The sequence below is a fragment of the Parambassis ranga genome, chromosome 5 (assembly GCF_900634625.1).
Source record: "Parambassis ranga chromosome 5, fParRan2.1, whole genome shotgun sequence".
Classification (NCBI taxonomy): domain Eukaryota; kingdom Metazoa; phylum Chordata; class Actinopteri; family Ambassidae; genus Parambassis; species Parambassis ranga.
Genome location: NC_041026.1, coordinates 28,779,092 through 28,796,328, shown reverse-complemented (window position 1 = coordinate 28,796,328; position 17,237 = coordinate 28,779,092). Strand labels below are relative to the sequence as shown.

Below are 17,237 nucleotides of genomic sequence, written 5' to 3'. Positions count from 1 at the left end.
AGTGAATGTAATTTAACAAAGGTTTAGTACACAAATGTACCCAGTTGCTGCGTGTAATGGATCACTTTGTGGTAATTTTTTAAATGACATTTGCTCAACTTTTTACAACGTTAATCCCCCATGTATCATCCATGGAATGATGGAATAATGAGTCAGCAGCAGTGAGCAGACTGATACGTGTAATGACTGCCATCTTGTGGAAATGAGGTGCAATACAAACAAAAGGTTAATTTTATTTCACTGACTATGAGCACTCATTTCTTGGGTGTATAGGACAGAGTAAGGTCTGATCATAATGTAAGAAGAAAAAGAAGAAGAAAAATCATGTTACATAACAGCCCGAGCCAGAGAGACAGGAGTTTGGCTTAAAGAGGAACAAACATCAGCAGGAGTCACAAAAACTGTCTATCACAACCTGAGGGAAAAACCATAAATGATTACTGCACAGCACATGTTGCACCAAAAATAAAACAGAAAAAGTATTGCTGCAGGAATAAAATGTGTACAATCGGTCTGTAACATACTGTCATTTCATTCCTTCGTGGATGCAATGGATTACATCATACCTTATGATCACAAATATGCACTGTTACAGCACAGAAGAGTGATATTACAGTATTTCTCACTATTATTTTGAATAAATATTTTAGTGCAATTTTTTTGTTACAGTACAAGTTATGATATTAAATAAGTTATAAATATTGCAGTTGTGTCAAATTAAGTTCAAATGTGGAATTTACTCCACCTATAAATGCACAGTTGTTAGCAAGCTGCACACAAATAAACTAAACATGAGATGCATATATGCAAGAAGACATCATTTCCTATACAGTTCTGTCTACAATACTAGACATAAAAGCTACAAAATAGTTGCTTCTCCAAGTATGTACTACAACACATAGTGCAGAAGTGTAAACATACATAGTAATAATAAAGAGAGAGCCAGCTCCTCCATTGTGCATATGTGTGCTAACAGGTTGTCGCCCAGCAGGGGGCACTGTTATCCATGACATTACAGGAGTTCACCCATCTCGCTCTCTCTCTCTCTCTCTCTGAATGCTTCCTAAATATTGCACCACAGTCTGATCCAGGAGGGTTATCTAGAGAGGAGGAAGTGGAATCACTGATTGGCTGCATTCATCTGGTGTCAGTCACTACAGGCTACAGATACTCTTCTTCTTTGACATAGAGGATCTCATGGGCTGAGCTGGGAACCTGAAAAAGAATGAAATAAGAGAACAAAGTGGCAGTCAAAAAGGATGGAGATATTTCCCCCTGGACGCAGCAGTCAGTACTGATGCCATAAATAAAAGAAAAAACACACACGTAGCTCCTGTCAACAATTCGGTCCTGGCTTTAAATTGTGTTTTAACCCTAGCAACAACACCACACGTACATCATCTAAATAAGAAAAACTGGCAACAATTTAAGAATGATATAAACATCCATTAAAGAATTTAGGATGACAAATGTCTGTAAATCCAACAAAACCTAAAGAATATATTAAGAATGCACAATATATTTGGCAGTACAGCTGTATCTGTCAGCATGATGTTAGTATGTCTGTTGGTGTATAAAAAAGACAAGTAAGGCTGCAGTGTGGAGGTTTGTAGTTTCAGAAACCGCTATGATACTTGCTATATGCTAGCCTAGCATATGCTCAGCCTAGCAGAATCACAGCAATCAGTGCAGATTTGGAGCATTTGAACTCACAGATTTATGCATAATATGAGACACTGTAACAAAATCTGCAAGAACAGTACATAATGTGATTTTTGCCACTATATTTAAATGCATGTTCCAATCATTACTGTTGTAAAACTAAATATCATTATGTTTAAATCTTTTACTCATTTAAACTACAAAATGAATGTGTGAATGCTGTGGAGTTAGACAGAAGTGAGCCTTTGAGACTCTCTGTAGCCTGCTGCTCATCTCTGCCTGAGGCTAGTGGCTCCAGGCTACTAGCCACTACTAGCATACTATACCTGCATACTATGCTGTGGTGCATTCTGGGTAATGCAGACACAATGGTTTAACAAAGAAGGATGCAGAAGAAGAAGCACTGCTCCATTAGTGTTGATCAGACAACACTGATTAAACTTTATGTCTTATCAGTCACCATAGATACCACCGATAGCTGCTACTTTATCTATAGCGTTGCTGCTTCATTTTACAGCTATATTGCTCCCTAGTGTACCTGGTTCACTCCTCCAACCACCAGGAGGCGATCTCTGATGACGATGGAAGAGGCGGAGCATCTTGGGAAGGTCATGGGAGCCAGCCTTTCCCACTTCTTCCTCTGAGGATGTAGGGCCTCCACCGTGTCCAGAGCTGAGGGCTCGTGACCTAAAGAACATGGGAGCACACACACACTCACACACTTCTTTTGGCTGTGAAACAGAGGGATTCCAGACCCATTTCACTGAGTGCATTGAAAGGGACTGGTTAAGGCTGCCAAGGCCAACAAAATTGCTCCTTTAACCATGTTTAAGTACAACCAGTAAAAAGAGAAGAAAAGTCTGTGTGAGACTTTGATCGGCAAATACCTGTTTGCCTTTTCTTACCAAGTCCTCCTGCGACCACTATCCGGCCGCGCAGGACAGCAGCAGCAAAGTCAGCTCTCTTTGTTTTCATCGCCACCGTCTCCTCGGACTTCAGCCAGGCGCCTGAAGAAGAAGGACAACAAATGACAGCTGGAGTGAGCTAATATGTGTGTGCACAAGTTTATAAAGCAGCCACGGTGAGGTCGGCAGCTCCACTCCACCTTCAGCCAGACAGGATGCTGCTGATTTTTCAGTGCGACCTGCACAAAGAGGTCATCCACAAGGCAGCTGCAGCCAGGACATGTGCAGTACATACAGACACTTGGTCAGGACACACAAAGGTTATAGTAAGTACAGACCACACACAGAGAAAAGGAGTGGACAGGGAGGTCAAATTATCACTAGGAGGAAGAGAAGGTGGGGTTGTTATCCAGCATATCAACATTAAGCCTTACTGGAATATGTGAATCAGTAAATAATGGAAGAAGAACACAGACAGTGATAAATGCTAGTGGACGTATTAATGTTGCTCATTGTATTTTAGGCATCAGATTGCTGATTGTTACAACATGTGACAGGCAGCTCTGATAGAACCTAGGCAGCATTGTTTGTGCGCACAAGTGTGCTTTACTTTACAAAAAGGGTGGAGAGCATTCATTGGCTAAGTGGTCAGTGATTCATTCTGTGGCCTGAAATGGCCTCCATGTACGTCAGCGTAGACAGTATGATTAATCTGAAGCGTTCTAATTGTCGAGTGTCCTAAGAATTCAACGCATACACATGCTGCTCTTCCTAGCATGCCACAACTTCTTTTCTTTTTCCTCCCTAAGTGCTGTACACTTTCCTACAAGAGATAATGTCTGGTTAAAGGGGTCAGGAGAACGTGAACTAGAGGAATCTGACTGAAGAAAAAAATGTATTTAGTTACAGTTTATAACTATGGACAGAGTATCTTATGATGTCACTTGTGTGTTTTTGAGGAGCCGTTTTGAGTTTCTGTGGGAGGTTAAACGTGTTTTTTAACATGGGGGTCTAAGGGGGTTGACTTACTTTTGTAGCCAGCCCCTAGAGGCTGCAGGGTTAACTGCAATTTCACACGGGTCAATTTACTATATATAATATACTACATACTATAATATACTATTTACTATAAACACATTACCCCACCATCAAAGTCCTCTATGCTGTTTTAATGCATGGCTGCTTTGACTGCTATAGTAAATAAACTCATAGTTTCAGTTGCAGGATCAACCTAAAAAATAAACATGCCACAAATGACTATGAAGCCACACTAAAACATGGTTGCTTTTATTGTTTGCTTATTTGTTTTATTGATCAATCAATCAATCAATCAATCTATATCTGACTTTGGCATACAATGTAAAAATCCAGTTAACATATATGTTGTTGTGGCTATATCCATGTGAATTTTTGCTAATGATCGAACTATAAAGTCAAATTATACAGATGTGGGCTGTAGCTTCACAGCCTCTCTTGGTTAGCAGGTGTTTTACACAATACATGTGCAGCTGATTGTCTTAGCCTCGCAGAGGTAACATCCCTGATTAAAGAGGACCAAGGCTGTCTATGCTTGTATTACTTTCATTAACAGTATTTATTAATAATATTATGAGTATTCTTTAAAATTATGTTTTCTTTATCCCGTTTGGGATAATGAGTATAGATGGATATATATAGCTGACGATATATATAGATATCCATTATAATATAATCACTGTTTCATCTTGCTGTCATGTTTGCTCTGTACTGTATCATGTTTGTATCATGTTTGCTCCCCTCTCTCTCTCTCCCTCTCTCTTTCCTTCATCCTCTCTGTCCTGTCTCCCTCTTCTTCTCCTCCTCTACCCGGCTGACTGGCAGCAGGACTGGTTCTCCCTTAAGTTGACGGGTCCTGCTCAAGGTTTCTTCCTCTTAAAGGGAGTTTTTCCTTGCCACAGTGCTCTTAGGGGGGCTCGGGTTCTGGGTCTCATGCTCTGAGTTTCTGTGAAGCGCTTTGAGACAATTTCTGATTGTAAAATGCGCTATATAAATAAAACTGAATTGAATTAATGGAGGAGGAAGGGCAAAGGAGGAAGGAGGCCTTGGGGCAGACACTGGAAAGGGTGGAGGGATTCCTGGCTGGCCTGTGAACACCTCAGTGTCTCCTGTATGAGCTAGAGGATGTAGAGGGAGGTCTGGGTTTCCCTGCCTAGGCTGCTGCCCCCCTGATTCACACTAGAAGAGGGGAATTAAAGAAATGGATGGATGGATGGATGGTTGATAGACAGATGGTTGATGGATGGATGGATTGATGGATGGATGGTTGATAGATGGATGGATGGATGTATTGATGGATGGTTGATGGATGATTGATGGATGGTTGATGGGTGGATTGATGGATGGTTGATGGATGTTACTTTCTTTTGATCAGTTTTTCACTTCCAGAAATGACAAAAGTCTAATTCCATACTTTTCCAGATTGCAATAGAATCCCGGCTATACAGAACCAAGGATGGGAAAAGATTTGTGCTGCCTCAATCTCACGTGCAGTCAGGTGATTGTACAGAAACCAGTCGCCTGCACTCAGTCAAGCACACTTAGGTTCCACCCATTTTGTGTTGACATTCTGAACAACCAGCTGGTGCACCCCCCGTTACAGCCAGGCATACATGATCCTTCAACAGCATCCTCCACCGAACACACTGCTAACGCTGTTACTCACTGCTGGCAGGGAACGCAGGTGCAGTAATGAGAGAGGGCTGATTCTGAAGTAGTTATTATTGGCAGCTTAAATCCCAAAATATCAGAAACTGCATTAAAAAATAATGGAGCCACAGGTGTGGGAAATCCTTACAATTTCAATGTAATCTATTCAATTAGCTGACGCTTAAGTCTGGCTACAGACTTTTCAGAGGTGGTCAATGACAGCTGAAGCATTCTGGATGATAAAAAAGCATACCATGGTAGTGAGACAAATAAAAACACAGCTATCACAAAAATGTCTGTCTTTCCTCAGCAGGAAGTTTTCTTTGTAGTTGCCAAGTGTTGTTTATCTGAAGGAAAGCCAGACAGGAGAAAATCGTGACAGAGGAAGAAAAATAGCTTCATTAGGGAGTGAGGGAGAGCAGAGGAAGACAGAGGCAGAACATGAGAGAGTAAGAATGTCTTTATTTTCTGGATCTCTTATCTTTTTTATATATATCAGTTTTCCCTCCATTCCCTTTCTTTACCTACTCTTCTCTTCTTTCTTATTTTCTCTTAATCTTTTTCTTTTCCTGAACAAGATGTAGAGACAGCAAGGTCAAGAGGATCACACAGAGGTAAAGTGGATTAAAAAAAAAGATAAGAAGCCAGATGGTGAGTCTTCCTGCCTGTTGCAGCAGTGTGTAATGAAGAGCTGTGTTTCCCTTTCCAGCATGCTTAAGTCACACTGACCAGATCACAGCTGGCCGTCCACTCTGCTTTGCTTATCAGAGAAAACTCAATTCTCTTTGCTCTTTACTGATGTTAAAACAATCCAGCAGGCCCTCTGTGGTCAACAAAGAGGCTCTACCACAGTCTGTAAACAGTCTGTGAGGCAACGGTTTCTAGTCTTAGGGATGCCCACTTTGGGCTTCATCAACCAGGGCGATATATTGCTATTGTTGGAGAATTTAACAAGCACGATGCAGTTTGAGATAGGCGAAACCCTCTCCTGCCTATCCCATGGCCACTTGAGGGTGTTACTAATAGTGAGACAACCGCTTGGACCTACATGTTGAATCTCTCTCTCTCTCTCTCTCTATATATATATATATATATATATATATAGATAGATATATTTATATATATATTATTTATGCCTGACTTGATTTGGCTAATACTGTATTGATTATATATTAGAACTGAATTTTAAAAAGAAACTACTAAGACAGTATATCTTTATAGGGCCTCTGCCGCTTGTCTTAAATTTGTCAAAATCAACATGGCGGATACCTTAAAGTGGCTCATGATGCATATTTTTATTTCTAGAATAGTGTATGTCTAGATTTGAAAATCTGTGACATCAACAGCTGGACCTGGATCTAGTCTTTTAAAACCTTCTGCATGAATCTTTATTTTTTTTACTCACTTTAGCATGGGTCAGACTGATCTACAAAAACTTGATTTTTGTCTTTGAATTACAGTTGTGTCAACACATCAAGCTACAGACGTACAGTCCAATCCTATGAGACCGAGTTCAAACTGCAGGCCTGAATTCATATTTATTTTGGAAAGATTACACAAGTCTTCAGCCAAGATTTTCTTTGTGGGATGTAGGGAAAACACCAGCATGCATTATTCTTCTGTGGAGGCAGAGGAGAATAACGAGACGAAGAGAAAGAGAGAGAGAGAGAGAATAGAGACAGAGCAGGAGAGACAATAGAATGAAGGAGATGAAGCGATTCTCTGAAGGCTGGGCTTTGTAGTCTGTGTGGTGGTAATTTCATCCACAGCTCTCCGCTGTAATTGTCCCTCATGATTAAAACTAGAAAAGGATGGTGATTGGTTCTCGGTCTTTGATAGATTGGGTCTGTCACGTGTGAAATGTGAGAGCACAGAGAGAGAGATGATCCTTTTGGACAGAATGTATTTGACTACAATGTTGGAGCATTTTTAATCATTACATATTGGAGCAAAAAGGCACAGCATATTTTTCTCTATTCTCATTTCTGCTCCATTCCATCTGCCTTGTTGTGTTTTAGTCATTTTTACCATCTAAAGTAGGACATAAATCAAATGCACAACATGGGAATTTGTTTGTGACAAGTTGGCCTCAGGGGGACTGCATCATTTGTGGTTATTGTCAGTGGTGTCTGAGCTGTATGTGTGTGACTAATGAAAGTGTTGCTTTGATACAGTAACTCATTGTATTTCAGTGTATGGTAACACAAAAACAACTTAATGTGAAATCGGCACTCAGGCACGGGAATCCATTCATCTGCGACTCACGGTTTGGTTAGTTTAGGTTGATGGTAAAATTCATACTTTATATATATTTTGGACAGTTACAATGATCACTTTCCAAATTAGGCTACACCATTTTTTGGGGCTTATAGAGCCACTGGGATTAAATTCAAACGTGACATAATGAATGGAACTGGTCATTAGTTGGACACCAAAAACTGTTTCTACTTTTGTCCAGAAGGGATAGATTTCCACATTTTTCAAAAACTTATTTTGCCACCTGTCTTAATGTGCTACCCTGTGTTTTGCCTGCCAGGACACACTGTGAGTTTGCTGAGGTTTTAAAGGGAATATGCAGTGTGATAGGAAGACAGTTACTTAGGAAGAAGTACTTCAAACTCCTGCCTTTTGTTAAAAGGAAATAGAAAAATCCTTTAACCTTCTAAACCCTTAATGGTTTTTGGAAGCATTTTGCACTGCTGTTGCATTTTTACTCTGCTTAGTGTAACATAAAGCCATTTCCATATTTACACACTATATGAATATACAAATTTTCCGACTACTCTGCACATACAGTAAACTGTAGAGAGCCTGCAGATAAGGCAAAAACTCACTACTGCTTTTGTGTTATGTGCTTTCTGAATGCAAGTGAAATTTTCAAATTCTTAATTTTGGCTAAATTTAATTTGAGATTTGTAGAATGAGGTTTTTGTCATTTTTTTATTTCTTGGCTCAGTTGAATGGGAAGGATTGGTACATGATGCATCGAAGACCAATTAGAAAGTCTGAGATTCTTTGTGTTTTTACAGTTTCTCTTCCCTTATTTTTTAATACTTTGTGGCACTTAGTTTATTAGTCAATTCGTTTATAAGCTATATTTTATACACATGCCAAAAAAGACAATCAAATTCAACACAGCACAGCATGTCTTTGCAGAAAAGATGTTAGTGACAGTATTATAAAGTATACGAGCTGCTGACATATATTGTAACATGGCAGCTTGTGTTTGGAGAGTATTACAGTATCTCTAGACTGCATTTACCTGAAAATCCAGGCTCAGGTTCCTGAAATAGATCTGCTGTCCCTAAAGTTGTTTTGGTGGAATAAAACAAACTCTGTTCTGTTTTATTTATTCCAGGTCTGCGCTTTTTGCCTCTTTTACAGTATAACAGTGCGGGTGTATAGAATGTAATTTCTGTTGTTCACTGTGTTTAAGTGAAAATCTTGGAAACTTCAAACCAATAAACTGCAAGGCTAGGGGAAGCTATATATATTATATAATATATATTTTGTATTTTTTTTATTGATGAAGTGACCCTCTAAAGCCAAGATGTGTCTTTCTCTGGTCATTTTCTTTTCACAACTCACAGTCCTTTGTGTTACTTGTCGCATTGTGCCTACAAACAGCTAACCCTCTAACAGGCATGTGTCTTAATACTGGCGATATGGAATGGAACAGTAATAGAATCTCACAGTGTGACAGCAGATTGTATGACTGTGTGTATATGTGGAGTGATATTGCTGCAGATGGATAATAAAGCAATCTGTTTCTGGATCTTGTAATTTAAAGCGCTGCTCATCCCCAGCCCTCCCTCTGCAGCTCATCTTCCATCTCATCTCCACCAATATTAGATTGGAGAAACGGGGTACACCCCCCCCAATATGTGTGGGTATGTGTGCATGTGTGCTCCAGTGTATGTGCTTGTGTTTGTGTGTGTTGGAAGGCCTTTCTTCCTCCATCTCTCATACACAAGGCAAACTTTCTCCCCATTATAATACATTATCATTATCGCTCCCGTGTTCTGCTTTATTTGGCTTTCATTCGAACAATCCCAAAGTGTGACCACATATCCAACTGTCTAAAATTACTTATTGATTTTTTCTTCCCCCTATTTCTCCTTCCGGTCCCTCCTCAATTTGTTCACCTGTTACTCTGGGGTGTCTTTGCCAGATAACGGGATAAGTCATCTCGCAGCATTGTGGGACACGGAGTGTGCACGGGATTAAGAACGGAATGAGTGGAAAAGCCTTTGTCTTCATGGTGAGGTGAAAGCTAATGACTGCTTTGTGGTGTAACAGCGGAGTCACAATGAAGATGGATACTATAGGTGAAAAAGGAGACCAAAAAAATAGTATGCATATCATTATTTACAAGATATATAATAAAAACCTATAGCTTAGCATAACATAAAAGATTAAGGGAGAAACAGCTGATTTATTATACCACTAACAGCAGTTTATATGTCCTAATGCAGAGATTGCAATTAAAAGCTATAAGCAATCTATGACAATACCAACAATATAAGGTGTTTTGTTAAAAAACATTGGATTATCTGCTTAAATTAAAGGCAGTTTAACAGTGATCCTTAAGCCTTTAAAACTAAATAAACATCTGTATTTAGTGTAGGGGATCGTTGCTCTTTTTTCCTGAAACAAACACAATATGACTAGTAATTAATTATTTCCGTCTTTGTACAAGAAATATACATGTTTTGTCTGTTTATCATTATCTATCTAATAGACTACATTTTAAGTAAAAATGTTGAGGTAGCAGAAAAAGCAGAAATGATATAAATAGTCTTTGTATAGCAGATCACCCCTCCTTTTGTTTTAAAGGAAAAAAGTTCATTATTATGGCTGTTTTTATTAATTGCTTACAAAAAAAATAAATAAAAGATGCTAAATCATATATAGACACGTTATCATTACAACATTTAACCAAAGTGATGTCAGGTATGTAGGACTAGCGTTACATCTGCAGAATTTCTGTGAATTGCAGCAATCCATTGGCTCCTTGATTCTTTAGATTTCAGCAGTCTGTGCAATGACAGCTCAGATTTCTTGTTAAATCAGTCAGTTGCACAATAGCTTTTCCTGTTATTAGATGTGCTTTGTTTTTTTTTTGGGCCACTTTTTTTGCATCTAAGTGGGTATAACTGCATGACTTCCCTATCCTTTCACAGGCATACCCCCTTGTGAAGCTTTACTGCCTTAACAAAACTACAAAGCCCTATTTCTGTGTTCTCTGGTCCCCTAGCACAGACGTGTTTTTCCTTTACAACTTTAAGAAATGTGATTTTGTGAAACATTAATTACCAAATACATCAAGGAGATAGAGGAAAATAATAACACATTCACTGCTGTCACACATAATATTTCCATGTTGAATCTCATTGCTAGATCAACTGAAAAAGACACTTACACAGACTTCCAGGTGTATTCATACACTAAGATATCTGGGCAAAGTGAGCTATAAGAGTGTGTTTGTTAAGATCCTGAAAGCTTTTGTCTCAATACTGTATTTACCATCTTTTAGATTTATTCTGTGAACCAGCCTTTCAGCTAGTTTTTAGTATTTTCACTCAGATACAGATCTTGCTTCTTTCTCCTTTTACTTCCACAAACTTGCAGCACACAACACTGCTCACAGTTAGGATTAACTTTCATTTTAGGGACTCAGGCAGAATCCAAAATTTCCTGCCTGGTGCTGAAAATCCATTTTCTGCTTATTTCCACACCCACGCAGTCTCACACTACGTTTATGGGTCTACACATGCTGTTTTTCTTTTCTTTTACACACACACACACACACACAGTCTCTACACTAGTAAGGATTTGTGCCCTTTGTTTATTATACTTGAATTGGCTGTCTGATTACTGCTTTTTGGGAGTAATAAATCCAGCGCTATTTAATAAGCAGTTCTTGCTAGAATACTGCTGGAAGCCAAATTTTATGAGCTGGCTTATTACATTGTTATTTAACCGGTCTGACAAATTTAAGTATCAATAATTTTAAATGTAATTAATATTTACACAAAATAAATGCTTTATGAGATTGATATTATGATTTTATGACACATCCCTGAATACAAAACATTGTGGTGGCTTTAAATACACAGAACAGAATTATAAGCTATTATTTGGTTAAAAACTTAATGGGGTGTTTCTTTACCTTGGTTGGTGTCAAAAATGTTGACGTTCTTGGTAAATTTGGAGCTCTGGTGTCCACCGCCTTGCCGAAGTCCTCCTAGCAGACACAGCCTTCCAGCTGTGTCCCATATCACACCACCATATGACCGTTTACATGGCATCATGGGTAGCGTCGTCCAAGAGCGCGTCTCTGTGTCATACACCTCGAAAGCCTTCACCGGTCGCTTACACTGGCGGCCACCTTGAGATAAAAATATAATTATAACTTAATGAAAAATGGGTGACAAATAACAAACAGAGGTTGTGGTGGTACCTGCCACATAGAGCTTGCTGCCCAGAAGATGTGCGTTGGCGTCATAGCGTGGGGTCGGCATGGGAGGAAGTAGCGCCCAGAGGTCCTTTCGTAGGTCATACTGCTGCAGGACGCTACGAGGGAGCAGGTCAGCGCTCATTCCACCTACAGCCAGAGCCCGACCATCTGCATATATAAGAGTTTCGATTATGAAAGTGAGGCCAATCCAGCATGCTTTTTACTAGGCTACATGCAGAGCTGGATGAGAAGTTAGTTTGTGACAAGGTGGGAGACTGTGACAGGACAAAGAGTACAGCAGCAGAATACAAATGCACCAGTCCATGTCTGGCACTTTGGTATGACACCTCCAGCATAAGAATGGAAAAGTGTTGGAAGAAGAGAAAAAGCAACATTAATCATCCACACGAAGAAAAAAAAAGAGCCGCAGAAATGGTTTAACCTAATAGATTTCTCTATTTAAAACCACTCACTTCAACGCATCTACTGACGAACATGGCAAAAAGGAGAAGAAAGTTTACAGAATACTTTATATTCATTTTGAGGAAAACAATAGCTCATTACCCAGAGTTCATTATCTAATATGTGGCAAATAATGATCCTACACATGTCAATAAAAATGGCATCATTTATTCAATTATGTGATTGACCATGCACTCAGAAGTGCCATATTTGTTTTAATTTGCCTCTATTGATCATCATGTCAGCCTATTTGTCTTTTTTTAAGCTGCTCAGGATGAGTTTGGGGATGAGGTCGAGAGACAATGGCTGAGGATCGAAACCTGGTCAGGGAGATGGAGAGAGCAGCACGATGGAGCCTGTACATGGCCAATAAGTCTGGGTGTTTATAGCATCTATCTGTGTTTTTCAGCAGACACTGACAGATGCTCAGCCCACCACAAACTCATCCAAAGCTGAGGATAACTCCTCTGAAAAATATCTGCCTGTAGTGATGAGAATACATCAGATGGCTCCATTCACATCAGGCAGGAGCACATGTGTTACAGCGCAGTTAGTCTGATTATAAACACATACATTATTTCTGCTAAATATGTGTGTAAAAAGTTTCTATTGATTTAGAGCGATAGTTCCAAAAGGTTGTGGGACTCAAACGATCACCCTCAGCAATCAGCTAACTGAAGTGTGGTTGCCAAGGTTACAGAATGGTTTTTTCAGAAGATTTGGATGGGATTTTGTGCTGGGTTTTGAAACTGAAACAAAGTGTTAAAATCTAAAAACAAAACAAAGTAAAAAAAAAAAACTACAAACTTGTTTGCATAGGTTATTTTGATTTTTTGTCATTTGTCAATTGTGAATGAATTATTAATTATTTAATGATACCCAGACATGTCTAGGACAGTCGTCAGTATTTTGCATGTATAAAGCTTCAGAGCTGTACCATCTGGTCACTTTGATGTATTTGACAGAAGATTTAGCATTCAGAAACAAAAATCTGAAATTCAAATATACATTCATTGCTGTATGTCTGCTACTTGATCTACAGAACATGAGGCAAGTGTTGGTCTTACAGTGACAGTGGTCACAGTATGAGAACCGGTTGACCTTCCATTTAGTTGGATGCATTCAAAACTGTTTGCCAGATTGTCAAATATTGGTTTGAACTGACATCTTCTGGCCTCTCCACTGATGTTGTATGAGGTTTAAGAAGGCTTTGGCTAAGGCCGACAGTCTTCACAGAAGCTTTCCAGCCACTCTGACGGAACCTGAGAGGATCTGCCTGGTGAAGTGGGATAAACTGCCTAAATCCAGCTGTGCAAGGCCTGTACAGATTTACCCTGGAGGACTGGAAGCTGTAACTGTAGCCAAAAAAGGCTTCTTGGATATATGGCATCAAACGCCTGAATACATGTGTAAATGGAAAATTTTGGTATTTGTAAAAAAAAAAAAAGAACTGTAAAACAGTCAAGTCTGAAGATCAGAACATGCTAAGGAGATTATTACATACTTAGCCTTTCTAGTGAACAGCATTAGGCATTAGGATTAGCCAAAGGAAGCTTTTTCTCTTTCTAGACCTTCCCATGCCACCTACACTATGTGTTTACATTGTTCTTAAAGACATAAGAACGGAAAGTATTCCAGAGTAGTACAAGCATGCAAGCGCAAAGACGGGCTGCCACCACCTATGCCTTTGCTCTAGCACAATTATCACACTCCATCTGATGATTATGAGTCCAAGTCCTAATGCAGGACAAGTTCACCTCTGGTCTCAGTGCTGTAACCACCAATCAAAAGAAAAGCTTTTGTTATTTCAAAGATTGCTTTCCTCCACCTTATCCAGACACTCATACATCAACATTTCATTATTGAAGGCAGACACGGCACAAATATCCATGTTTACTATGATTAGCGGTACTTTGCACAAAGGTCTGCATCTACATGGTCTTACAAACCTGATTAGTTGTGTTATGACCTATATCCCAATTCTTTTAGCTTACCTTGAATTTTGTAGAAGTTGCGACTACAGAAAGACTAATACTCATACTTATATTAACAGCGCTTCCAGATTGTTTTATGGCCGGTATACATGGTGTGATTTTGGGCTGTTCGTGATGAAAGACAACCATCATAGGAGAACCGTGGAGATATTTCTGATCGTGGCTCTATAATGGTCGTCTTACGTCGCACTGTGAGACAGGTTCAATGGCGGCCGTAGTCAGCGTCTTGCGACAAAAGAAATGTAGGATGACTAGACTTGATTGCATTCCACCTGTGTGCAACTTTTCCATCTCGTATGGATCAGGTGCATGTTAAAAAGTGGAACTGGAATTCATGGAGATAACAGTAGAAAAGTCATTATTATCATTTGTCTACATTTCTGGATTTGTGTTATCCATATCTAAAGAAAGAAGTTAGAGTGTGCTTTGAATATAATTGTGTTGCTTGGCAACAATCCTGGCATTACATGTATTTACATGGACGTGCATCATAAGGCACGGCTATGATCGTGGTTAGCCAGGCTTGCTGCAATTGGTGCTAGTTTTAATAAAAAAGTAGATGTAGCTAGTTAAACCTACTTTTTTTTCTTGCCAAGCTGGTGCACTTCACCCATGAACCAAGATGTCACAGATTCCACTGAGAGAAGTTCTAATCAGTGTATTGTGTATTTGATGTATTTGAAGCTGTAATAAGTGAAGATGTATTTTTTCATTGAGGCTGATCTGCTTTAATTTAGATTACAAAAATAAAAAAGTAAGTACTTAAGTGCTCGGTAAGTAAATATATCTCTACACTCCCATGAGGTGTCCCCATAGGTACTATATTAAAATGTAGAAGGCCTAATAGCATAACATAACCAGCAAACAAAGCTGAACTTGTATGTATCAGTACTTGTTGACAGCATTTCCCTCCCACATGCTGTTTTAATTTTTCATTCAGTCCTGATGAATAATGTAACACATCCCCTGCTGCCCACGAAATATATTTGGCATAATCAATAAGACATTTCGTCTTTAGGCTGGATATTTTTAAGAACATAAAATTGGACTTGATTAACGAACTTCATATTTAGATAATATGAGTGGGCAGTGGACATATTTTGCTATTTTTGGATGACTGACTGAGGAAGCTGGAGATGAATACCGGTAAATGTTTTTATGGGTCAGGCTCAATCCACATAACCGATTATGTTTTAATTAGCAACACCTTCCCTGACTCAGGAACTACTATGGAACTAGAGGCTAGTTTGTAACAGTATTAATGTGCAGGTTACACACAGACCATAAATCCTAGGCTGCCTCTTTTTGCTGCATTATCATACCTTTCACAGTGATGGATACACCCATCAGTGCCTCCCGCAGAGCGCTTCTCTTTCTCCACCTCCCTTCATCTGTGTTGTACATTTCCACCACCTTCAGGGGGCTCTGGTCCTCTCCTACTCCGCCCACCACCAGGATCTGCTTTCCGAGCACAGCCACAGCTGCCCCGGCCCGAGGGGTGGGCATGGAGGACAGGCTTATCCACCGGTCCCCCTGTGAGAAAGAGGACAGGTCAGCCATCAATCAACTGATTCAAATTATATTAACAAGTTCGGGTTGTAACACAGTTCATGGCATACAGGGCAGAACATTTTCCTAGTGCTGCAGTTTTTTCATACATAGATGCTTTATCTCCAGTTTAAATAAGCTGATTTGTGACAGTGTCTTCAGGGGGCTTACATGGCTACACAGTTTGCACAGACTTCTGTTGATTTGCCCAGGATAATAAGCTGTTTTTAAACATTTGTTTATTGATTTTGAAAAGTAGTACACAAATGACAGCAGAGCAAGAAAGGTGCTCAATACAGTCAGGAGGGCAACCATGACAAGAAGAGAAAGTATTTAAATCGACAAGCGGATAGGGGGGAAGATGAAATCCACCCTCTTTCCAAGGGCATTGAATTCTCTGTATTTTATGACATCTGAATGAAACTGTTCCCAGACTGAAATGTGACTAAAAACCTGGGCACTGTTCCATTTTAATGACATTAAAATGTCACACTACTGAGATGGAACATATTACGAAACATCAATATTTGTTTCATTTTCTGGCCCCAATTATACACTAATAACTGGCAGCAGTTTATTTGTAGCTTTAACACCCGAGTTAGTAAATTTTATCTGACATTCAATAAGCTGGTTCCGAATTCAGTCTTTCAGTAATTATGCTGTGCCCTGAGAATGAACCCGTACACAATCCCATAGGTTTCTGATGCTTTGGTAAAACAGAGTCATCCTGGTATGTCCCAAAGTTTTGATATATCAATTTAAGCCAGGAAGCAGTTTGTGTGTCTTGAGTTCTGTGATCATTGTTCAACAATGATCCAGGTGTTGATACCCAAGTGTGTCCACACCATGTTTTGTTTTGTTTTATTGTGTGTACGTTTTTAATATTAACTACAGGGCTTATCTGATATGGACACATATCGTTTGTTCTTGTAGGAGGGAATAAAAGTATATAAAGCCAGGTTTAGTTGGTGTGTTTATTAATAACATATGTTACAGTCACAACAGTCAAAAAAGTAAAGAAAAACTGGATGGAAAATGTTGAATGGCCCCAGGATATTAGGCGCCAAAAATAGAACAGACTATGGATCTTTTATATCCATAAAAGTGGAGATTGGAGAGGAGGTCGTTCACTAGAAGTTGTTGTAAGTTTGTGACTGATATCATGGATAACTGGCGAGGTTCTTTCAGTCAGTGGCTTGGTTCAGTAGGTCTTTAATGGTAGCAGCGATCAGTGGGTGAGGAATTTTCTGCATTCATAATATATATATATATATATATATATATATAATTTGCATTCATAAACCACTTAAATCCAACCCGAATCTGGATTCGGCAACATTCCTAATTCTACAGTAAATTCTATCCAGTTATCATCTTTCCCTTACTACTCCAGCTTCTTTAATAATGAATGTATTAATGTAATCAGTGTGTGCACTTTAACTGTGTGCAGCGTACTGAGTTAATTTTAGCAGGGTATTGTCATGTTTCTCACAAATGGTTACACTACTATGCCATTTTCAC

At 39.2% G+C, this 17,237-nt stretch overlaps 1 protein-coding gene across 2 annotated transcripts in view; it reads right to left on the bottom strand.

Moving 5' to 3' along the window:
* Positions 1-1,083: 1,083 nt before the first annotated feature.
* Positions 1,084-17,237, bottom strand: part of klhdc8a (kelch domain containing 8A) — a 40,339-nt gene continuing 24,185 nt past the window's right edge. For both annotated transcript variants that reach the window (XM_028406744.1, XM_028406745.1), the window contains 6 exons: positions 15,491-15,701; positions 11,716-11,880; positions 11,425-11,643; positions 2,568-2,669; positions 2,201-2,349; positions 1,084-1,215 (listed from right to left, as the gene is read on the bottom strand). In XM_028406744.1, coding sequence (XP_028262545.1) covers positions 1,162-1,215; positions 2,201-2,349; positions 2,568-2,669; positions 11,425-11,643; positions 11,716-11,880; positions 15,491-15,701 — 900 coding nt within the window. In that variant the 3' untranslated portion in view covers positions 1,084-1,161. The remainder of the gene's footprint in view (positions 1,216-2,200; positions 2,350-2,567; positions 2,670-11,424; positions 11,644-11,715; positions 11,881-15,490; positions 15,702-17,237) is intronic.